This window comes from Echiichthys vipera (assembly GCF_963691815.1).
Source record: "Echiichthys vipera genome assembly, chromosome: 3".
In the NCBI taxonomy this organism is placed as follows: domain Eukaryota; kingdom Metazoa; phylum Chordata; class Actinopteri; order Perciformes; family Trachinidae; genus Echiichthys; species Echiichthys vipera.
Window position 1 is genome coordinate 35636272 of NC_139828.1, and position 26188 is coordinate 35662459.

The 26188-nt window shown below is 42.0% G+C and overlaps 1 protein-coding gene across 1 annotated transcript in view; it reads left to right on the forward strand.

Moving 5' to 3' along the window:
* Positions 1-26188, forward strand: part of LOC310945413 (transcription initiation factor TFIID subunit 4-like) — a gene marked incomplete at both ends in the record, with an annotated part of 59780 nt that overhangs the window by 13026 nt on the left and 20566 nt on the right. The window contains 7 exons of the mRNA XM_083911494.1: positions 5260-5409; positions 10726-10861; positions 21293-21377; positions 21501-21661; positions 22851-22981; positions 24926-25051; positions 25258-25314. Coding sequence (XP_083767620.1) covers positions 5260-5409; positions 10726-10861; positions 21293-21377; positions 21501-21661; positions 22851-22981; positions 24926-25051; positions 25258-25314 — 846 coding nt within the window. The remainder of the gene's footprint in view (positions 1-5259; positions 5410-10725; positions 10862-21292; positions 21378-21500; positions 21662-22850; positions 22982-24925; positions 25052-25257; positions 25315-26188) is intronic.

Genomic DNA, 26188 nt, shown 5'->3' on the forward strand with positions numbered 1-26188 from the left:
AAAATCTGGCTGAAAATAATGAACAAACCTCAGCTGTCATTAAGCATAAGTAGTCACATATTAAGAACAGATCCAAACGGATTCTTAAAACGAATAAAAATAATAAAATTGTGGTTGGAGCGATTGATTGTACCCATGTGCGTCTGAAGGCACCATCCATGAATGATTACGCATTCATCAATCGCCAAAACTACCACTTGATAAATGTACAGGTGATTTGTGATGCCAAGCTATCGCTTTTTAATGTGGTGGCCAGGTGGCCAGGGGGACACACACGATTCTTTTATATTTCAAAACAGCTCGGCTCCAGCCCCCCGCGACCCCGACAGGGACAAGCGGTTGAAGATGAATGAATGAAAGGGAAAGCGAACTGCAGAGCCAAAGTCATCTCCTCGGTTAGTGGCTACCCTCTATAAATTGCATTAAATCAAACAAGGTATCAGATGATTAACATCTTGGTATGGTTCTTCTAGGTGATAAAGGTTATCCTCTAGCGGAATACCTAATAACCCTGCTGGCAATCCCCGCTACAGAGCAGGAGCGCAGGTTCAGCAGTGCGCACACATGCACACGGGTCACAGTGGAGCGCTGCTTCGGGTTGACTGCCTCCGTTATTCTTTTCCATACAGCGTTTTTACAGGCCCCTTTTATTCCACCCTTAAGACTGCCAAAAAGCACGCCTTTATTCTGCTCCATCTCGGATGTCAAGCTGCCGACTCTGTGTCGGAAAAGTTGCTTTTCGTACCAGCGTTTCTCCTCTACATGTTTGACCTCAATGGGCGAGGCCTCTGAACCAGGAATATTTAAGGGCGTAACATGTTAATGACGATCGAATTCAGCCGCCGCATTTATCAAGGCCCGCTCATTCGTATGCTGAGATTGGTCAGATACCAATGTTTCATAAATCACACGTGTGTCCTGCCGTACGACCAATTCTGTGCTCAGATCTGCGCCCGTTTTCACGTAAGATTGTTAAATGAGGCCCATTATGCTTACATGCTTGGATGTCTGCAGGTCCTGTAAAGTCTCACAGTGACTAAACATCAGTTTCCTGTAAAGTCTCACAGTGACTAAACATCAGTTTTTAGGAATAGCATTTTCCCAGTTCCATTCATGGCATAACAATAATTTAATCGGATCAATTTAGTTTTGGATTCAGGAGCTTTAGTATTTGGATCAAGTAGCTAAGTCAAATTTTATTTATATAGCACATTTACAGACGGCTGAGCTGCACCAAAATGCTAGAAAACATCTAAATGATATGTATAAATATGCATAGATTAATAAATAAACTAATACAAATATACAAATAGAAAAACGTTACATACAAAAAAAACTAATGTGTATAAATAAACGTGTTTTGTCTCAAAAAGATAAACATGTATCTAAATGATATATATAAATATGCATAGATTTATAAATAAACTTGTACAAATATACAAATATAAAAACGTTACATACAAATAAACTAATTTGTATAAATAAACGTGCTGGACGCTCTGTCAGTAGCAGGTAAGCTAGCGTTATTACCAGAAGTGGCTCAGCTCACCACTGATAACCTGGAAATGCACCGAGCGAGCTTCCCAACAGTGCCCCTGCTGGTTGAACAGGGAGGGAGCGTTCCCATCACATTCAAATCCAGCAACATTTATTTGTGGATCTCGATCTGCGGTAGGAACGTCTTAAAATTACGTCAATGAGAGAAAAGCAAAAAAGCGATCCGTGACAAATGCAGAATCCAAATACAAATGCAAGCACATTTAATTTCAAATCTCAAAAATATTTTTACAAATACGTTTATTTTTACAAATTATTTATTTGTATGTCACGTTTTTCTATTTGTACATTTGTATTAGTTTATTCATTAATCTATGCAAATTTATATATATCATTTAGATATGTATTAATCTTTTTGGGACAATTCTACCTCCATAAAAAGGAGACACTAATCGAAGGTAATAAGCCTGTGAATGTTCTCATTCGTCCAGGTCATCGTTATCCGCAAAGCAATTTCAGTCAAAAACAACTGGACTGGTTGTTTGTCTAGGAAGACGTTTCACCTCTCATCCAAGAGGCTTCATCAGTTCATGTACGCATCTGACCAGGCTGGGACTGGTCCAACTAACTGGTGTGGAGATCCAGGTATTTAACCTCTCACAAGGCCGATGATGTCACTGACACCCTTTGTGCTCCAAGTGCCCACGCCCGTCGTTAGAGTGACAGTCGTTGGTGGGCAGTTGGTTTCGACTTCGTTAGTGCTCTATTGAGTCTGAACGACAGTCGTTGGGGTCACTTGGGCCATGTGTGAACAGTTGTCCTTTGAGGTTAGATTGTTGAATCTCCTGGGAAGGGATGAAAGGGCAGCATTGTAAATTGGAGATAAGTGGTGTCTCAGACCCCCTCCTCTGTTTAGCGATGGTTTCTCCACTTTTACATAGATGGCTTCTTTTACTCCTCTTTCAAACCATCTGTCCTCTCTGTCCAAGATTTGGACATTGCTGTCATCAAAGGAGTGGGCTTTCTCCTTGAGGTGTAAGTGGACAGCGGAGTCCAGGCCTGCAACCTGGTTTATGCTGTCCAATGCAACGAGGAATGCAAAGATCTTTACAATGGAGAAACTAAACAACCACTGCATAAACGCATGGCCCAACACAGGAGAGCTAACTCCTCAGGCCTGGACTCCGCTGTCCACTTACACCTCAAGGAGAAAGCCCACTCCTTTGATGACAGCAATGTCCAAATCTTGGACAGAGAGGAGAGGTGGTTTGAAAGAGGAGTAAAAGTAGCCATCTATGTAAAAGTGGAGAAACCATCGCTAAACAGAGGAGGGGGTCTGAGACACCACTTATCTCCAATTTACAATGCCGCCCTTTCATCCCTTCCCAGGAGATCTAATCTAACCTCAAAGGACAACTGTTCACACATGGCCCGGGTGACCCCAACGACTGTCGTTCAGACTCAATAGAGCACTAACGAAGCCGAAACCAACTGCCCACCAACGACTGTCACTCTAACGACGGGCGTGGGCACTTGGAGCACAAAGGGTGTCAGTGACATCATCGGCCTTGTGAGAGGTTAAATACCTGGATCTCCACACCAGTTAGTTGGACCAGTCCCAGCCTGGTCAGATGCGTACATGAACTGATGAAGCCTCTTGGATGAGAGGTGAAACGTCTTCCTAGACAAACAACCAGTCCAGTTGTTTTTGACTGAAATTGCTTTGCGGATAATCGAAGGTAAGTGAAAAAAGGTTGGTCTTTAAAAATATTTAGTGACTAGGCAGCACTGATGTGGAGGGGGAGGCTGTTCCAGAGTCTGGGAGCTGCTCTTGCAAATGCTCGGTCCCCCCACGTTGTTAGCCTGGTCCTGGGCACTTCCAACAACAGTTGGTCAGCTGACCGTAGTGCTCTGAAGGGAGTGGGGTGCTGGAGAAGATCAGACAGGTACAAGGGGACCAGACCATGAAGGGATTCATAAATAGTCAGTAGAAGTTTAAAATCTATGTGGTAGCGGATGGAGAGCCAGTGGAGCAATGCGAGGACCGGGGTGATGTGCTCGTATTTTTTTGTACAGGGTAGGAGGCTGAATTCTGAACCAACTGCAGAAGGTAGAGCTGTGATTGATCAATGCCGGCGAAGAGAGTGTTGCAGTAGTCCAATTGAGATGTAATGAAGGCATGGATGACTCTCACTAACTGACTAAATGAGTCTTACGATTCCATTAGGGAAAAATTTGGTCACTCTGAAAGTTTGTCCACTCCCTCTCAAATGGCTGTTCACTTGCCATGTTTCCTTTACAAAAAAGGCCCCAGAGGGATTTAGGAGACTCCGGAGGTGACGTATTGCTCTGAATGGGTTTCGATCATTGGTGATTAGCTGATCCGTGATACAGCAGCGCACCGCTCTTTCTCAAAGTAAAAAATACAGAATAGTTATAGTTGGATTTAAGGTGGCCTGTATGATTCACAATGTCAACTTATGTACAAGCAAGATGAAAGAAAACACGCCACCTTATAAATTCTGGGCCCTTTAAAAGTGTGTTGAGAGGCTGTCATCCCGCTTGCAGTACGGTTTGTGTGAAAGAGAGAGAGAGAGGGAGCATGCAGCAACGGACCGCAGGTAAGAAGCCAACCTGGCCGTTACAGCACTCATTTTAACAAACCTCAAGCTAATCAGTGTTTTAGCCGCCTTCCGCTGTTAGCGACTTTACGGGATATCTCCTTTAATAAGTGTTTCACAAAAAAAATTCTCGATGACTTATTTGATGAGTGTATTCGCCGAAAAAGGCCCTGGGAAGGATTTTAAGTAAGGAATTTCACTTTAAACAGAGCACCCATGGAAGACTGATCGCTGAACAGGCTGGTGTCATCTTGTTCGGGGTTTTAGACTTATTTTAAAGCACAGGGTCCTGTAAATGGTCACTCCCAGATCAGTCTGGCTTACCAAAAGTACAGTGCTGGGATAAAACAGATGTCAGCCCTATTCCGTTATATGTTTATCCAAGGGCACTGTCTGGTTCGTTCCGCCCAAGATGATTGTGATTGGTTTACAGAAATACGAAGAAGCCAGAGTGTAGCCAGACCATACACACTGACGCAATGCTGTGGAGATAGGTCTGGCAATGCAAGAATGGTTGGGTGCTTCAGGAAGCCTCATGAAGCATTTTCTTTATTTTCTGAGCTGACTAGATGGAGCTCTTGGTTTAAAGAAAATGGCTTAGTGAATGGTGATTCAGTGTGTTTTCAACCCTTTCTAGAACAGAGAGTGCCATCTAGTGGACTCAGAAAATAAAGAAAATGCTTCATATAGTTTAATGAAACTTAATTTACCCATCACTACTGTTCTTTCTTGATTTTTGCATTCTGGAGGTGGAATACACTAGAGATTATTGCTGGGTTTTATTTTGGTGCTAGGTTTTGCAATATTGATCCAGCTTTATCAGATCATACTCATTATCGGCAGATATCCAATATTAAAGGACTACTAGATATTAAGTCAATACGTAAGTCAAAAATCATATTTTGAGCTTAGTTGTTATTTGGAATGTGTTTAGCTATGACTTTCTACTTTTCCATTTTTCCATTTTTCCTTTACTTTTACTGACTGGTTTTACCAGAGATCCTCAAATTGTTTTGGTGAATACATGAAATTAAATGAATTTTAGGTAGCTCGTATAAAAATAGTAGTATAATAAAAGGAATTCTAGAATATGGCTTATGATATGACCTCTTTCCACTCATCTTTTTGTCATTGCTACCAGAAAAGTCTACCTGCAGTGCGTCACCTTACTGCAGACCCCCAGTTATTCATTCAACAGGCTTCAACTTCTACCTGCAGCCTCATCACTCTGTCTTCCGACGAGAGGCAGTCCAGCACTAACACAAGACAAAACCTCAACACCAACCAGCAGGTAAAGAAATGTCTGGCTGTCTAATGGACATTTTACAAGAGAAAAATATGTAATCATCAATGCATGTGAGAAACATGTAATTTGTGTTTTTGAATGTTTTTGAGAGTTTGAATTAGAAACCTGGTTTCCCCAGCTAGCTCTGTCCTGGAGAATGCAGATTGATCTGCATGTGTAGGCTATATGGTAGGGTTGCATGATTAATTTGTGCTCAGTTTAATTCAGTTTTATTTATAGTTTAAATCATACAAAAGTTATCTCAGGACTCTTTCCTTGGAAAGTAGATCTAGACTAGACTGATGCTCGTAAATTGTCCCAACCTCTGCACTGTTGTGGAAAAAGTCAACAAAGATTAGAGCAGACAAGGTTGGCTTTTCTCTGTGGTTTTATTTTCAAAGTATTTTTCTGAAGAAAAAGGTTGTCTACGGTACACACACCACACAGGCTGGTAGAGGCAGTCCCCTTTAAATATGGAATGAAATATATGTACAAGATCAGTCATATTCTCAAATACTGGCATGCACGTAAGTTATATGCTGCCTGTTACAGCCTCAGTCTTTGAGTTCGCTTTTTTAAAACTTTCTCAACTTTTATTCTCCTTTGTTCGTTTTGGGTTTTCACCCTAACTTTTTTGAAGTTCTGCCCTCTACAATGTGGTTACTTTCGATAATGTTCATGTTTCTTTTCATGTTGTTTTTATCAATGCCACCGGATCACACTTCCTTTGTTTACTTCGGAGAACAGCTGATGCCATAGCGGCCAGACCAGCTGATATTCCACCCGTACTCTGGAGAAAAACACATAGGGGATGCAGAGTTGGGAAGCAATGCCGCGGCAATAGAGGAGTGTCTAGACGGGACGGGCTTATGGAGAGGAGAAGATTTAAGCCGTTTCTCCCCTCTGTTGTTATGGGAAATGTACGCTCTCTGGATGAACTGACGGCGCTTACGCGGACTGTCTCGTCCTGACCCGCGAGTGCAGTCTGATGTGTTTTGATGGCTACCACACCTTTGGGCTGACCAGGACTGCACCGAGAGCGGTAAGAGGAAAGGAGGGGGCTTGCCGTTCTAGTAAACAGCAAATGGTGTAATCCTGATCATATCACCGTCAAAGAACAGCTCTGCAACCCGACATCCGTCTCCAGCATCATACACACCACCATCTCCAGACTCCAGACTCAACACCCCAGTGCCCTCATCATCATGTCAGGAGACTTTAATCACATCACCTTGGATAGAGTTCTGCCGACCTTCCAACAGTACGTGAGCCGTCCCATCAGAGAGGACTCTGGACCTGATGTATGCTAACATTAAGGATGCATACATCTCTTCCCTCTGGACAGGTCAGATCATAACCTGGTTCACCTCAAACCCTGCTATGTGCCTCTGGTAAAGAGTAAGCCTACAACCACAAGGACTGTGAGGAGGTGGTCTGAGGAGGCCTACACTGCAGGGCTGCTTTGAAGTGACTGACTGGCCTGCACCTTGTGAGCCGCACGGGGAGGACATTGATGGGCTCACTTAGTGCATCACAGACATAAATATATACATTTTTGTGTGCACTGCAATGTCCCAGCTCGGACTGTAACCTGTTACACCAACATCACCAAGGACATTAAGGCCATCCTGAATGAAAAGAAGAAAGCATTCAGAGATGGCAACCGTGATGAGGTGAGGAGAATGCAAGGGGTTCTCAAAATTAAAATCAGGGAGGCCCTAAAGACAATTATAGGAGAAAGCTGGAGAACAAACTCCAGCGAAACAACATGAGGGATGTGTGGAATGGCATGTGAACCATCACCGTATTCCAGAAGGTTGGTAGCACGGGGTTGGAGCACCGTGTGAACCAGGCCAATGAACTGAACCTATTTTTCAATAGGTTCGATATTGCAGCCCATCCCCCACAGAACTCTGCTGCTGCCGGCCCCTCAACTAATGGCACTTGAACTCGCCCTACTCCTCCTCCTTACAGACCCTTTGTCTGCCCCCACCACCTCACTTCACACCTACCTAGTCCACCCCTCCCCCTGTTCCATCATGTCCTCCACAACCTGACGACCTCAGCCCTCCCCCGACGGACACCTCTACAGTGTCCTTCATGTCTGACCTGGTGATAAGATAGTTGACAAAGGTCAACTCTGGCAAAGCTACAGGCCCCGATGGTGTATTTCCCAGGGTGCTTAAAGCCTGTGCCCCCCAACTGTGTGGAGTACTGAGTCAGGTCTTCAGCCTGAGCCTGCACCTCCAGAAAGTCCCTGTGCTGTGGAAGACATCATGCCTCGTGCCTGTGCCAAAGACGCCACGTCCCAGTCGCCCTCAGGACTACAGACTCATCGCCCTGATGTCCCACATCATGAAGACCATGGAGAGACTCGTCCTGGAGCAGCTAAGGTTTATGTTCAAGCCCTTCACTTATCCGCTACAGTTCGCTTACCAGCCCCGCCTGGAAGTTGAGGACTGCATTACCTACCTGCTGAACAGAGTCTACAGTCAGCTTGAAAAGCCTGTGAGCACTGTGAGAGTCATGTTCTTTGACTTCTCCAGTGTATTCAACACCATCCGTCCAGCTCTACTGGATGAGAAGATGGCTGCGATGCAGGTGGTGGCCCCCATGGTGTCCTGGATTGTGGATTACCTGATGGGCAGACCACAGTATGTACACCTAAAGAACTGTGTGCCTGACAGGGTGGTCAGCAACACTGGGGCCCCACAGGGGACTGTCCTCTCTCCCTTTCTCTTCACCCTCTTTACGTCAGACTTCAACTATTGCAATGAGTCCTGCCACCTTCAGAAGTTTTCTGATGACTCTGCAATAGTTGGCTGCATTGGAAGGGGGGATGAAAGTGAATACAGGACTGTTGTGGGCAACTTTGTCATTTGGAGTGAGCTGAATCATCTTCAGCTCAACGTGACTAAAACAAAGGAGCTCGTAGTGGATCTGAAGAGGGTTAAAACACCTGTGACCCCTCTTTTCTCCAGGGGGTCCCTGTGGACACTGTAGAGGTGTATAAGTACCTGGTGGTGTTCTTCAAAAATACTTTGAACTGGACTAGAAATGCAGAGGCTGTCTACAAAAAGGGCCAAAGTCGACTCTTCTTCCTGAGGAGGCTGAGGTCCTTTAACATCTGCTGGACGATGCTAAGGATGTTTTGAGTCTGTTGTGGCCAGTGCGATCTTTTTTTCTCACATGGTGGGGCAGTGGGCTGAAGGTTGCAGACACCAACAGACTGAACAAACTGATCAGGCTGGCCATTGATGTCGTGGGGGAGGAGCTGGACACCCTGACGGCAGTGGCAGAGAGGAGGATGCTTTCCAGGCTCCAGTCTATCATGGACAATGTCTCCCACCCTCTCTATGACACACTGGCCCAGCAGAGGAGCACCTTCAGCAGAAGACTCCTCACACCCAGATGCTCCACAGAGCGCCACAGGAAATCTTTCCTGCCTGTGGTCATTAAACTTTACAATGCATCTCTTGGAGAGTCTGTCAACTCCTCTCTGTAATTCAGACTCAACCACAGACAATCTTTGATCATATAATTACTTCACTACTGTAAATATTCATTTCTGTGATTACAATTTTAGACTTGTAGGTACTCTAGGTTAATTGATCAAAAGTGTGACTATAAAATTGAATATTTATAAAGAAAATTGATAAATAAAAATAAATAAAAATGAATAACTTTAATTTATTAAATACTTCACATGGAGAACCAATTAAATGTAGGGCCTTGACTCCGGTAAGATTGAGATTGAGTATTCTCAATAAACTTATCGTTAATCAACTATAAGCTATCACCAATAAATATTAAAAATAATGAGACAAATTACTCTAGTTATACCAGAGTTCCTCAGGGGCACCTCCGTCACAGATGGAGTGACAACTAATATAAAAGTCTCATTAAATATATTTAACTACTAATTAAGGGTTGAACACGGATAAATGTAATAGTTTACTAAGTGGAAGTTCTTTTCTTAGAAGAGGCTGGCATATTCATCTTTGTGTAATATTAAATAAACAGACATATTGTAAACACACATTTATTAACAAATGAATAAATGCACAAACGAAACACACAAACTAAAGCTAAACAAGGTAGGTATGGTGGGTTTTGGGTGGTGTTTTCCGCCGAACATAGCACTTGGAGTTCAGCCCAAAAAGATCCATTTTGGTCTCATCTGACCATATAACCTTTGCCAGATGACATCAGAATCTTCGCTACGTTTTTTTTTTTAACCAGGCTCAGTGTGACATTTTTTTCAGAAATGGCTTCTTTCTTGCCACCCTGCCATACATGTTGAACTGAAATTGTTGTCACATGCACAGATCAACCAACCTCTACCATTAAGACTTGTAACTCCTTCAAGGTCACCATGGGCCTCTTGGTAGCTTCCCGGATCAATCTTTTCATGGCCTGGTCATCCAGTTTGGAGGGGCAGCCCGATCCAGGCTAGGTCTGGTTGGGGCCATATGACTTCCACTTCTAGACAATACTCTGAACAGTACTCAGAGGGATAGGTAAAGCCTTTGAAATCTTTTTAGATCCTGATCCTAACTTGTGCTATTCACAACTTTATCCCAGAGCTCTTTTGAAAGCATCTTTCCAACCATGGTGAATTCTTTGTGTTACAATTGTGAAATAAATTCTCTGGAGTCCTCAGTGTTTCTCAAATCATGTCTTTACTAAGCTGTATGCATACAGGAGAGACGCTCCCCAACAGGGTCCAAAATGTTCTCTGCCTCCAAGTAGTCCCCATGTGACTTCTCTCTGCAATACCCCAGCACTCATTCACAGCTTAACTGTTATGTTAATCAACATACAGAAACCAAGGATTTACATCATAGACTAAGAAACACTTACAAAGAAAGAAGGAAAACCCTGGTTATTTCCCACACCATGCACTACTAGGAGTGGCATATTCAAATAACAGCTGATTTTATTCTGAAGTAAAATCAAAAACACCACCATTTATTTCAGATGGAGGCCAATTTACTTGGTGTGTAATCTGAAAGGTGATTGGTTCTATCTGAGAATGTTTATAATGGTTATTCACTTTTCCAACCCTGCTATTCTAGCTTTTCATTTTTAATTAATTTTCAGAAATTCTGAAAAAAAAATGTACTTGAATGTTGTAAGGCGGAATGTGTAAGTCACGCTGGAAAAATGTATTTTTTCATGCATTATCATTTCAGGCTGTAAAACAAAAAAGTGACTATTTCAAAAGGGTATCATGACTTTCTATAGGTACTGTATGTGTAATACTGTAACACATCTAGAACAATCTAAATCTAATCTTAATGATTGCTCTTAAAAATGCAGGTTAACCACCAGCAGCCTCGAGGAGTGACTCTGAGACCTGGGTTTACGACATTAGCCCAGTCCAAAAGTTACATATGTAAGAGCAGCAGACCCTCCCTCAAACACACAGTCGTCCAGTCGGGAAAACTCTTCACAGGTAACTGTTAGGGGAAGAATGTTTAGGAATGTCATGAACTGATTGTGATTCTTGAATTCAGAATCAATTTACTGTTAAAAAAGCATTTCTTGATGGAATACATAGAAAAAAAGCAAAATGTTTAGGCTCTCATTTCAGTTAACCATTCATCCCTGTCCTTAGTCCAGTGAAATGAAGTATGGAACATAACATCACATCAGCTAAGTGGTCACCATGAGGGTCACTGACCATCAGGAAAAAGAGGAGGACATTTTATTACGTTAAATTGGAAGCATTCTACAGTTAGTGTGTATAAGTATTTAAAGTGTAATGTGCCCAACATCATTGACTGAATGGCCCTCATTTATCAATCTTGCGTGAAAAGGGCTCAGATCTGAGCGCAGAGTTGGTCGTACGACAGGACACACGTGTGATTTATGAAACTTTCGTATCTGACCAATTTCAGCGTACGAATGAGCGGGCCTTGATAAATGCGCCGGCTGAATTCGACCGTCATTAACATGTTACGCCCTTAAATATTCCTGCTTCGGAGGCCTCGGCAACTGAGGTCAAACATGGAGGGAAGAAACACTGGTACGAAAAGCAACTTTTCCGACACAGAGATCGGCATCTTGACATCCGAGATGGAGCAAAATAAAGATGTGCTTTTTGGCAGTCTTAAGAGTGGAATAAAAGGGTCCCATTAAAACGATGTATGGAAAAGAATAACGGAGGCAGTCAACCCGAAGCAGCGCTCCACTGTGACCCGTGTGCGTGTGTGCGCACTGTTGAACCTGTGCTCCTGCTCTGTATCGGGGTTTGTTGGGTTATTAGGTATTCCGTTAGAGGATAACCTTTGTCACCTAGAAGAACCATACCAAAATGTTAATCATCTGATACCTTGTTTGATTTAATGCAATTTATCGAGGGTAGCCACTTACCGAGGAGATGACTTTGGCCCTCAGTGCGCCTTCCTGCAGCCGTGCGCCAACAAATTCATTCATTCATCTATCTTCAACCGCTTGTCCCTGTCGGGGTCGCGGGGGCTGGAGCCGAGCTGTTTTGAAATATAAAAGAATCGTGTGTACCCCCCTGGCCACCTTGCCACCACGTTTAAAAGCGATAGCTTGGCATCACAAATCACCTGTACATTTATCGAGTGGTAGTTTTTGCTATTGATGAATGCGTAATCATTCATCGATGGTGCCTTCAGACGCACATGGGTATAATCAATTGCTCCAACCACAATTTTTTTTCAAAATTCGTTTTAAGAATCCGTTTTGATCTGTTCTTAATATGTGACTGCTTATGCTTAATGACAGCTGAGGTTTGTTAATTATTTTCAGCCAGATTTTGCTGTGTTGCACCGCAAATCCACAGGCTCAAATTTGCGTACACAATCTCAGATCTGATGTGAGATTTGATCGTAGATCCCACTCACGTCCAAATTGATAAATGCCGAAGTTTGCGTGGAAATGGTCATAGCCACGTTTTTCTGCCATATGTTCGTTTGATAAATGAGGGCCATTGTGTTTTGTTGGTCTTAATACCAACTAATACTCTTGAATATCCACAACAATGTACAGCAGTGGGTCTTTTGAAATGAAACAGATTGTGGACCACAGGTGGGGGACTTAAGTCCTGTGACTTGAGTCAGACGTGCAAATTTCAGGACTTCAAAACTTGCTTGATTAATATTCGTGAATGGCAATTCAATGTCAAGCCAAGCCTTTCATCAATATTTGTTAAGCAAGTTTTGACTGATATTTGTTTTTCCGTGACCGATGACTGATATACAATACTGATATCACGTTGTATTTACCAGCTGCTACAGCTTTGCTGCTGTTGTCTCCACTTTCCGAATGTCAGTGTGTCACACCATGATGTGGTCCTGAAGACACCTACTAAAGTGTAGGGTGCTCTGGTACCACGTACACTTAAGAGCATCCTTATGTTCGAACATGGTGTTAGTTATAGACAATCCGTGACTAGTACAGAAGTCTAATAACTGACGACCACTCGGGTTTAGATCAGGGAGACCATTCCTCCCAATCACGCCTCTCCAGGTGTCTCCATCATTGCCAGCGTGGGCGTTGAAGTCTCCCAGCAGAACTATTGAGTCCCCTACTGGAGCCCCATGCAGGACTCCGTTCAGGGTCGCCACGAAGGCCGAATACTCTGAACTGCTGTTTGGTGCATATGCACAAACAACAGTCAGAGTTTTCCCCCCTACCACCCGCAGGCGTAAGGAGGCTACCCTCTCGTCCACCGGGGTGAACTCCAACATAGCAGCTCTCAGCTGGGGGTTTGTGAGTATCCCGACACCCGCCCGGCGCCTCACACCCTGGGGAACTTCAGAGAAGAAAGCACGTGACTTTTTCAATTAAGTATTTGCTTTTTGTTAGGTATTGAGAAGTTAGGTTTTGTTCTTGAAACATGGTTGGGTGATGACAAACCTGGCAACCTACCAGGGCGTAGCTGACCTGCAGAGGCCAAAGGTGTATGCAGGCTGCAACTGTTTTCCTTAATGTTGAAGATTAAAACTCAGCTTTTCCACCGTCTTCTATCTAATTTAAATGTGCAAAATGGGGTACATCATCCGAATTGTAGGGATGGCTGGATTCTCACTACAGTAACTTTGGACTTAATTTAAGGTCAGAGACAAAGGTCTTAATCAAGTTGGTTGGTTGATACTTCATTTACAACATTTAGATAGCACAAACGATACATTTGGACAGAATTTAATGCCACTGCTTGTTGCCACACATGCAGTGCCAGAATCCTACTTGAGACTTGAAGGGAAGGGCTAGAGACTTGATGGCTTACCCCAAGTTATTTTATTTGCCTGACCAGAGTTTGCTTGGTTAGTTTTGTAGTGCTGCAGTGTGCTGTCTGTGTTGGTCATGTTAGTAAGGACTCACACTTTGTTAATGTTGCTGAAGTCTTTGGGGGATGTCGTTCACAGTATTTGTGTCAGGTAATTATGAAATTATTTAATCCAAAATTCCTTTTTGTACATAAAAAACTAGTGTGTCATGCTGTCTGGATGCTGCACTGTGCCCTCACTGTCAAGTTAAGCCTTTTGCTATGCGGCAGTACAATGTTATTGATGAGGCATTAAAATATATTTTGGGCATTTGTGAACAATCACAATCAAAGAAGATAATATAAGGGCACCAAGCGGCGACTTCAAGTCGCGCAGCGAAAGCCCTATTGACATTGTGCGGTTTATTATTATTATTATCATTATTATTACTATCATTATTATTATTATTATTCCTCACTCTTCATTCCCCAATTTCCTAAACTGAAAAAGTTCTCTAGCTTTGCATATCCCTTCTGCTGCATCAGCAATTAGATTTTTTTCGGTGGATTTGTATCATATCCAGATATGCAAAAAAGTCTGTTGCCATCATGACCATTTTGTTTTTAATTTATTCTGCTCAGAGCGAACTCTTCCCACAGATTTCACCCGCTCAACTTCAAATTTGCTACAGGTCATCCACAGGCTGCACTGAGTTTAAGTTGTGCTCTTCAAGTCTGTAGGTCAAAGGGCGTGGCTGGTGGAGCTCAACAAACTTTTGTTGCTCTCCATCTACACACGAGTGGCTCTCACGCCCACATACTTGATCCAATCATTTTCAAACTGGACATGATAATGGCTCCGCCCTGATTCTCCCAATGTATTAATATCCCACTTTACTCATAGCCCCCCTCGGTGGTAACAGGAAGTGAACTAAAATTTCTTAAAAATACATACTTGACCCCACCAACTTCATTCCACTTCTAAGACATGCAGAACAAGTTGGTGAAATTACATTTTGATTGCTGTAAAGCTATGAGTAATGATGTCGTGGGGCGACACATATCTCGCCTATAAAATACATTTGAGTTTTTGAACTCGTATTATCAGGAAAATTGATACACGGGTCAAGGGTGGCAAGGTCTTTGATCTGATAGGGGCGACACCCATTGGTGTGGCAAATGCCTCTAAAGTGTCCCCTTTAATAATTAAAATAACCCTCCCCACAGGGCTTTTTTTGGACTAAGTGCATGAAAATCAGTACACCGGTATAAGTTTACCAGACAAACAAAAATGCCTCTGGTATCAATGGTCTACTCCAAACAGGAAATTGGCCATTTTGATTTTGACATGTCATTGTGGTTGATTACCAAATGTTTATATTGCCCCAATTTTGTCCCTTTCCCAAACTGGAAAAGTTGTCTAACTTTGCATCTCCCTCTGGCCAAATACGAAATTCGATATTTTTGAGTTGTTGCACATAGTCTGCAAAATGGCAGAATAGCGCCCCCTAAAACCTTTAGAAATCTGTGAAATGAAAATCGGTACACATATGTATCATACCCAGATATACAAAAAAGCTTCTAGCCATCATGACCTCAACCCTCTAGCCATCATGACCTCAACCCAACAGGAAGTCGGCCATTTTGGATTTTGTGGCGATTTTTTGACATTTTGAGATTTGCACGTATCATACTTTAACGAAATCCTCCTACAGATTAAACACGATCGACTTCAAAATCAGTCAGCACCATCTTAAGAAATGTCTGACCAAATGATACTTAAAACTTGAAAACTGAGTTTTCACTGCAGTGTGTGGGCGTGGCTTGGCACCAAAATTAAGAAACAGGAAGTTGTTGTAATTTCAACAAACATTGCCCAATCTGCACCAAAATTTTAATGCATGACAAGAGTTCAGGCCTGAGGACACTTGCATGACAATATTGACTCACAATGATAACGCCCCCTGCTGGCAGCCTCTAAATTACAGCCCCGCCCCCAGGATTGACATAAATTTCTAAAAACCGGTAGGCATATAACTCATCGAGACATTAAAAAAATAGCCTCTTTGAGCGATATGCTTAAGTCATTTTGAATTGTATGGCCATTTTTGCACATTTGCACGTGTCTTACTTTGACAAACTCCTCCTAGGGATTTAACAAGGTCGACTTCAAAATAGGTCAGTATCATCTAAAAGCATGTCTGATCAAACGATACTCTGTGCTTTTTCTATTTTTTGCTTCGTATAGCTGTAGCATGCCGTCAAAGTTCGGCCTTTTGCTATAAACAGAAAGTAGCTGTAACATGGACATGCATTGTCCAATTAGCCCAAACTTTCTCAAACATGACAAAAATCCTGGTCTGAACACACTTACATCTCAATATTGACTCATAGTGATAGCACCCCCTATTGGCATACACTAAGTTACAGCCCCTCAACATTGATTGAGGTAAAATTCTGAAAACCGGCAGGCATATATAACGTATTGGGACGTACAAAAAAGTCTCTTGGAGCGATATGCTTAAGTAAAGAGGAAGTCGGCCATTTTAAATGTTATGCCCATTTTCCCACATTTGCACGTGTCTTACTTCAATGATCACCTCCCAGGGATGTAACATGAATGACTTCAAAATCAGCCAATATCATCTTAAGACAGGTCTGACAAAGCGATACTCTGCACTTTTTCAATTTTTTACTCCGTGTCGCCATAGCTTGGTGTCAAAATTAGCCCTTTTGCAATAGTTAGGAAATAGGAGGTAGCTGTAATTTCAGCATACATTGGTCATGCATGAGAAATTTGGTGCACATTGGACAGAGTCATGTCCTGAACAAACCTACACCTCAATATTGACTCATACTGCTAGAAACTTTGCACATTGATCATATCAAATTTTGATTTTTTATGGGTCTCAGTCTAGGGCGTGGCAAATTAGCTTGATAGCGCCCCCTTGAATATTGCCAAAGTCGAGCCCCTCAATGCTCTCTCACCTACATGTATGAAAATTGTGTAGGCATGTGAAGAATGCAGAGACACACAAAATATCCTCTTGGAGGATTGCCCTAAACCCAACAGGAAGTTCACCATTTTGATTTGATCATGTCATTTCTGGACACTTTTTGATGTTTTTTTCAAAAACTTTGCTCTATAACTAAACAAACTCCTCTTAGAAATTTCAAAGGAATGCCTTGAAAGTTGGTCTGTACTTGGTCTGTCACCTTCAAGACATGGGCGATGCTAAATTGCGGAGCATGCGCTTTTTCATCATAGGCTTGGCTGTGGCAGGGCCTCAAATTTCGCCCCCACACCATAAACCAGAAAGTGCTCTTTGAAATGAGCATTCATTGTCCAATCTGTCCCAAACTTCTCAGGCATGACTGGACTCTCGGCCTGAACACATCAATGTGACAATTTTCACTTAGTCATAGTGCCCCCTGCTGGTGATGGGAAACTACGTGTTTTACACTTTGATGTCCTCAGCCTAACTAGTTCATCACATCCTCCTCAAAAGTGGTGATGAGAGCCTTAAGATGTGAATGATGCTTCACTGTGAACATGGGACGATGCTGTTTAATGGCACAGCTGTGGTGGTACGGTGAATTTTGATGAAACGCCATGACAATAGACACTGCTGGAACTGCACACCAGGTGTTCAGATCTTTTCCAAACTTCACATGGTTAATAAGAAAGCTGCTCTGTACAGATATGTAGGTTTATTTTGAATCATATTTATAGAGCCCCGTACGGGCGATGGGAAAAATGACAAATATCTACTGATTTACATGAAACTTACATTGTGGGTTCTACACTTGATGTATGGAACCACGATGCATGTTTTGTTTGTTAGAGAATGGCATGGCAGCCATTTTGTGCTGCCCGCTATAAACAGGAAGTCGTTCTAACTTTAGCATAAATTGCCCAAACTGCATCACATTTCCCAGAGATGATTAGAGTCAAGCCCTGAGGACAACTACATGGCAATATCGATTAACAGACACAGCGCCCCCTACTGGCAACGGGAAAAATGACATAATTAACCGATTTACATGAAACTTATATTGTGGGTTCCACACTTGATGTAGAGCAACATGATGCATGTTTTGTGTATGTTGGGTAATGGCATGACAGCCATTTTGTGACACCCGCCATAAACAGGAAGTCGCTCTTAGTGTAGCATACATTTTCCCAACTGCACCACATTTCCCAGAAATGATGAGTGTCGAGGCCTGAGGAAAACTACGTGACAATATCGTCCAACAGATACGCCGCCACCTACTGGCAACAGGAAATCAGACCTGTGTGACCAAATTTAATCAGATTTACATGGAATTCTCAATATCTAAAGCACACTGCTGCGAGTGCAGTGACCAGCCACCTCCCCAACATGCATCGGTTGCGAGGGCCCGTTCAGCGCTGCTTGCAGCCTTAATTAGGTCCTGAGCAGCAACTGGAAGTCGCCCAGCGAAAGCCCTATTGAAATTGGGCTGTTTATTATTATTACTATTATTATAACTAGGTCCCGAGTGGCGACTGCAAGTCGCCCAGTGAAAGCGCTATTGAAATCGTGCTGTTTATTATTATTATTATTTTTCCTTACTCTTCAGGTCTCTTGCCATCATGACTTCCACCCAACAGGAAGTCGGCCATTTTGTTATTAATTTTAATAATTGTTTTTAATCATTTTCACCAGCGATTTCACCACCTTTAATATCCCACTTTACTCAAAGCGCACCCCAGTGGTAAAAGAATGGGAACTAATATTTCTTAAAAAAACAAACTTGACCCCAACAATTTCATTCCACTTCTAAGACATGCAAAACAAGTTGGTGTAGCTACGTTATGAATTCTGTAAAGCTCTGAGTAATGGCATTCGTGTGACGACACAATTCCTCGCCCCATCATCATATGCAAAAAAGCCTCTAGCCATCATGACCTCAACCCAACAGGAAGTCAGCCATTTTGTTTTTAATTTATTCTGCCCAAAACGGACTCCTCCCATAGATTTCACCCGCTCAACTTCAAATTTGCTACAGGTCATTTACAGACTGAGCTGAGCTAAAGTTGTGCTCTGCACGTCTGTAGGTCAAAGGGTGGGGCTGCTACAGCTCAACAAACTTTCTTGCTCACTATTTAGATACGAGTGGCTCTCACGCCCACATGCTTAAACCAAATTACTTCATACTTGCTGGACATGATGATTGCTATGCCTTATTTGCCCGATGTATTAATATCCCACTTTACTCAGCGCCCCCCGGTGGTAACAGTAAGTGAACTAAAACTTCTTAAAATTACATACTTGACGCAATCAACTTCATTCCACTTCTAAGACATGCAACACAAGTTGATGAAGCTACATTTTGAATGCTGTAAAGCTACGAGTAATAGCGTCCATGTTGCGACACAATTCCTTGCCAAGAAATTAAGTTTGACTTTTTAATGTCTTTAATGAACTTGTGTCATCATGAAAATTAAGATAGAGGCTAAGCATGACTACCTCAACCCCTCTATATATCTCGCTCATGTTGCCCTCCTTTTGGAAACAGTAAGTGCCATATTTTACATTGACATAGTTTAATTCGCTCCAAACTTCACGTGTGACCCTGAACACAACAGAACACCTTGTGACTGCCCCCTGGTGGATGAACCATCAACTTATCATATCTCCTCCATGTTTTGTCCGATTCACAACAAAATTTACGTGTGTGATGAGGGACCGCCCCTGAACACACACACCCACAACTGCTTTCCGCCGCAATGTGGCCAAACGAAATATTGCATTTTTTGCCTCCTTCCTGTTTTTTTCTCCTATCGCCGCTTTCACACATGAAAATCGGTACACAAATGTATCATACCCAGATATGCAAAAAAGTCTGTTGCCATCATGACCTCAACCCAAAAGGAATCAAGCCATTTTGTTTTTAATTTATTCTACTCAGAAAGAACTCCTCCCACAGATTTCACCCGCTCAACTTCAAATTTGCTACCGGTCATTCACAGGCTTCACTGAGTTTAAGTTGTGCTCTTCAAGTCTGTAGGTCAAAGGGCGTGGATGATGGATATCCCACTTCACTCATAGCGCCCCCTGTTGGAAACAGGAAGTGAACTAAAATGTATTAAAAATACATATTTGACCCCATCAACTTCATTCCACTTCTAAGACATGCAAAACAAGTTGGTGAAGCTACATTAAGAATACTGTTATGAGTAATGGCGTTAGATAGGCGACAGAATTCCTCGCCAAGAAAATTTGTTTGACTTTTTGATGTCATAAATGAACTCGTATCATCATGAAAATTGATACACAGCTAAAGGGTGGCAAGGTATTTGATCTGATAGACACCCATGGATGTGGCAAACTGCCTCTTTAGCGCTTTTACATACCCCTCCCCATAAGGCATTTTTTGGACTAGGAGCATGAAAATCGGTACACCTGTGCGAAAATGTCTCCGGCACCAATAGATTACTCTAAACAGGAAGTCGCCCATTTTGATTTTGACCTGTCATTTTGGCATAATTACCACATGTTGTGTTTTAACTAACCAGTACTAGGGATTTTATCCACTCCACTCCACTTTTTTTAACAGATCATCCAGAGACCATGCTGATCTGTTGTTGTACTCTGCATGTCTGTAGGTCAAACAGCATGGCGGCCATTTCGGATCCATCGCCATGCATATTCAAACAGCTCTCTCCCACATACTTCATCCAAACTGCTTTGAAATGAATATACATAAGAGCCCCCCCCCCCCATGCCTCCATATGGTCGAAGGTGATCTGGCTTAAGTGGCCCCCTTATGGAAACGGGGAAGTGCCATTTTTTACATCAACGTTGTCCGATATACTCAAAACTTCACGTGTGATGACTGCCCGTCCCTGAATGCACCAGGCCGTGTTTGGTTACACTCTTACTGCCCCCTGGTGGATGAACCATTAACTTGTCATATGTCCTTCATGCATTGTCTGATTCGCTCCAAAATTCATGTGTGTTGAGGGACTGCCCCTGAATGCCTCCATCCCCAACTGCTTAGCGCCACCTGGTTGAGTAACAAAACATTGTGTTTTTTGCCCCCTTCCCTTTTTTTCTCCCTTCTCGCTTCACGCTGCAGCCCCGACATGTGGTCGCTTGGAAGGGCGAGGGCCCGTTCATCGCCGCTTGCGGCTATAATTGCAACTATTACGGGATTATTGTGTCTTTTTTTCCCCCACCCCAAGTGAAAATAACCCTTTTAGATCCACCTGGTAATTCAGGAAAACATATGTCAGTGCAGGTGTAAATGCACAAAGATAACATTGCAATCAGTATGTTATCAGATCAGCCTACATCATGTCCACCACCTCTCACCATCTCATTTGCATATTGAGATTCAATTAGAATGGAGGCAGAATTGCACACAATATTGCTTATTAACAGCAGGTGTAGATGTTACCAGATACAGCCCTGAGTGTAAGATGTGGATGATGTCTAAGTGAGCCCTTCATGGTGACCTGCAGTTACACAAAGTCAGCAGACAGAATCTCTAAAGCGGGGTTTGTTTTTTAGAAACTGAGCACTGGTGTACAGACTCAACTACATCCATGAACTGGGACAAAGACTTAGCTAAATGAAATGCTACTCTCCAAATAACTTTGTATGTTTTTGTTTTTAATAGGAACTTTTTTAATGAAGCAGCCTTTCACTCAGGATCCACCTCATTCTACCAAATACACATCCAAGGACAGTTCAGGATCTTACAAGTAATACTTACAGTTGGTATCTTTACACTCAAATGTAATTGTGGTTTCAAGTGGAACAAGTAAATCTCACTAACGTTCTGTCAAAGTGCAAAGCTGGCTTAGTTATTTGTGAGTGTTTCCCAGAGAAGATGATGACATTAATGATGTAGCCTCCATGGCTGGGGTCAACCTGAGAGAGGAGAATGCACGAATCCTAACCAGCGTGGTTGGCTCTGTGGTGCAGTCATGCAACGATCAGCCCTTCCTCTCACCTAACCCAGTGCTCAGCCGAATCCTTTGTACAGGTACAAGAGCCATACTGCCATACTCATTTACCATTTTGACCATGAAGCTTTAATTACATCAGTATTAAAGCCGGCTCTTCTTCCATATTAGACAAAGTAGTTTAATAGTCACAAGCAGACAGCATGACACCAAATTACTCTTCTCTTACAAAGACACACCCAATATAGGTCCAATACAATTTTTTTCATTAGGAACTCTTGTTTTTGGAAACAGTACCAGAGTACATTTATTAAGGTTAACAAAATCATGCATGTCCAGATGATAAATAGTAGGTACGACCGGAAAATAGAGTCTGCATGCTATATAAAACTTCCATCAACATATATTTATTAAATTAAAGCCTTGAAATTCCGGCGTAAAATCATCCCAGGGTCTTTTTTCCACCAAGACAATTTTTTTAATTTAATAACTATTAACGGAGATTTCCAGGACAGTCTAACAGCCGAATGCGGCTAACATTGATTAGCTTGGGGCAGTGAGCGTATTAAAACAGCGTTTTAACCACTAATACTGCTCAAAATAACACCAAACCTCTGCAGTAGCATGACCAGAGTCCTTACACATAAATTGCATTGCATTTGGTAATTCACTTGAATGGACTTTACTATGAGAGGAGCTGGTACCTGGGCTAGTTGGTAAGTCTTTCAAAACACCCTTTTAATAAACTCCGGGTACACTAACTAAGTTGTTGGTGCTTCAGTTAATGTGTGAGGACTCTTATGCTACTGCAGAGGTTTGGTGTTATCATGAGCAGTATTAGTGGTTAGAAAAGTTGTGTTAATGCCTTCACTGTGATGCCCCAAGCTAATCAGTGTTTTAGCTGAATTTGGTTGGAATTTGGTTAGTGACTGTTAGCAACTCATCGGGATATCTTCATTAATAGTTGTCTTGATGGCTTATTTGATGTGTATTTGCTGAAAAAGACTCTGGGATGATTTTATTCCGGAATTTCAATTTGAGCTCTTTAAGCAAAAACTCGAAACGTCACTATAAATACACTATAGCAGAAGTATGGACACAGTAGCTAAGAAATGGACTGCTGTGGACGTACAGAGAGCAATATAATCGCGTTATGTCTAGACTACCATTTACTTTTTTAAAACAATTTTTAACTGGACAAGCTTAGCTGTAATGTGCTTGACTCCTCTTGTGATACTTCTGCCACATGTTTTATGTCTCCTGTGTTAGGACAGGCACTAGGAGTGACGGATGTCGGTCCAGAGGTCGTAGCTCTGGTCTCTCATGCCACACAAGAGTGTCTTCGTGGGCTGCTGGAGAAGCTCACAGTGATGGCAGAACACCGCAAGCCAGCCCTGAAGGTACTGCAGGCTGAGGTTACAGTATATCAAGCTGTTTGTCATGTTATTATGACATAGTTTCTTGTTAGCAAATTAACACAACACTTCTTTCCGTTTTGACTACAATGCACAGGAAGTCTTTCAACTATAACTTTTGATCGTTGGGTAGAAAGATTGTGTGCAAGATTTTGTGCTGATGGGACTCTTGGCTTAGGAGGAGTTTGCCAAATAATGTCCGACTTACTTTAAATTTTGCACCGAGCCTCAAGTTACAATGGAGAACTAGAAAATGCATTTCCTGTGGAAAATGCGTAGAAATGCTTTAATGCTATAGCTACGATGAAAAAAAGCTTAATGCTTGCAAAAATTTTAAAAAAGCTGAATTTTTTAAAAGAATATTAAAAAGCTGAATATGTGCAAAAGTATAAAAACGCTGAATGCTCAAAGGCACCTCTGCAGTGCCCAGGAGGGGAACTGGCATCTCTATTCTTGGTCCATACATGGACTCGAACCGACGACCCTATGGTTCCCGGTCGAGTTGTGTGACAACTGCCCTGATGATGACATCACATATGAGCAACAGTATAAAAAAGCTTAACATCCGAAAAGTTTATTTTAAAAGCTAAATATGGACAAAACTATAAAAATATTATCACAATATTGGACATTAGTTTTCCACGGGATACAATTCCACATTCACCATTGTGGTTCAGCTCACACTTAATTCAATTCAATTCAATTCAAGTTTATTTATAGTGCCAAATCATAACAAAAGTTATCTCAGGACACTTTAAAGAGTAGGCATAGACCCAACAATTCCCCCGTAGAGTACGGTGGCAAGAAAACCTTCCCTATAACAGGCAGGAACGTCGGATCGACCCAGCTCTATGGAGGACGGCCATCTGTCTTGACTGGTTGGGGAGGAAGAAAAGGAGAGAGGCTTACTGTCGGATAGTAGGTTCAAAGATTTTGTTGCAACTCAAATCCGCTCTTGCATAAAGTTCAATGAGTGGCACTCTGTCGGAAGCGCTTAGAGCTACTCGGAGACAAGTGATATCCTAGTTTTTCTCAAATGAGAAAGGCTGAACGGGCTAGGTTGGCGAAATTGCAGAGGTACCTTCAAATGAGCCATTTTATCCAAAAGCAATTTCCACATTTTCCAAGCCGCCCCCCCTGAAGCTGAGATGAAACAGTTCCAGTTCCTCAACGTACAACACAAACGACTGATATCTACCATTTTTAATAAGATTGCTCTTCCGAGCCCAGTCCCCACTGTATTGCCTAAAAATGCATGGGAAAATTATTTATGGGTAGAAATTACTGAGGTCCAGTGTAGGGATATTCTAAAACTGGTCCACTCATCCTCGATTTTTGCCAGGCACAGCCTATTACAGTGGAAGGTTCTTCATAGAGCCCATGTCACCAATGCTAAATTGGCTAAGATATACCCTAGACACAGTGATGCTTGTAAGCAGTCCCCGGCCGACCACGCACACATGATCTGGAGGTGCCCGTGCAAGCTTGCTGAATTTTGGTCTGATTGATGTGATATCCAGTTTAGACGTATGTCTGCGCCAATAATAACGTTAATTATGGCAAATAAAAATGTTTTTTTAAAGGAATCCAGTTACTTACCAAACCTGTCTTATTTTCTCTGTTGTGTATAGAACTTTGCTTTAACAACCACGTCTTATCTCATTAATTGACTGAATAATCGATAGAATACTCTATTACTAAAATAATCGAAAGCTGCAGCCCTAGTTCTCAGCCCAAAATTTTGATCAATTTTCCACAACAACTCTCTTTGTGATACTTTATTTGAATGAGCCTGTGTACCGTGCACTCTGCTAGCCACCAAAATACCACACAGACTAAGGCTAATAGAATAGAAAATTCCAGAAGTTCAGCGTGCTGTTTACACCAGGTCATTGCACCGCCTTTAAAATGTGTGTTTGTGTGGCACAGGGGGACCTGTGGCATGCCAAAGTGAGTGATGTGCGCTCCCAGTTTCGCTTCCTGGAGGAAGTAGAGAGTTTGAAGAAGAAGAGGAAAGATGACGACGAGAGAGAGGGAATGCTACGTTTGGCCAGAGTAAGTGAGGTCACCCTTTTCGGACATTTTCTGTACTCTTTGATGTATAAAAACCAAGATTAGTATGTTTTCATGATGTGAAGTTTGTTTTTAAGAAGGTAATAGTTCACACAAGCATTTTATATGAGACCACTATGACTATTGTATTGCCTATTATATTATTTAAGTCAGTTCTGCCTACTAACTCAACACGTCTGTGATCACAGAGTCGCTCACACACTGATGATCCACAGTGTCAGCAACTCAAGCAAAGAGCCAAAGAGGTGTGTGTGTGATTCAACTCAACCATACAGTCTGTGTATAATAATAATAATAAGAATACTTCATCACATTGATGCAGCAATCATATACATCTATTGTATTGCCATAAAGCAGAACTGCCTAGTGGTTTCCAACACTGTCCACACTAAGATGTTAAAGGGTGAGCTATCACAGTATAAATGCTATAGCTGTAGACACATTTGCCTAACTGATGCCGTATGTTATCCTATTGCTATATAGCCTACCGTTGTTGGTGTAAATAGGGTGGACAAAATATTCTAAACACCTGTGTGTATGTACTTTATAAAGCAACAACACAAACGGCAGCCTCAAAAAGCATCATACAGTTGAATCAACATCATCTCAAAGTCTTATAATCTTCACAAAGAAAGGATTTTCTAAGAATTAAGTTTCACAAAACCATAATGAAGGAAATTTTGATTTTGGGCTTTAATTTTTACACTACTAAATCTAACATGTTAATCATGGTAAGAAAAATAAAATACAAAATAACAGCATGGATAAGAGCTCAGAGGGAAGCCTAGGGATTAACAAAGTCCGTAACACTGAACCCGACCGACCGACCCACAAACTGCCAACTTTATACATTGACGCATGCCAGTAGAGAGGACTTTGATTGATTGATTTTTTATTCTCTTATTCTTATCTTAAACACTCAACATACTGTGACAGAAAAAAAGATAAAAACACAAAGATAAAACAGATTAAATCATTTCTTTTTTATGATTAACAGTTTATTGTTTTTTCAGAAAATTTGAACATACACACATATCATAAAAAGTACACAAATGAAAGGAAGACATCGTGCGACCTTAAACAAAAACTAAACTATATACACATTTTATAAAATGATAA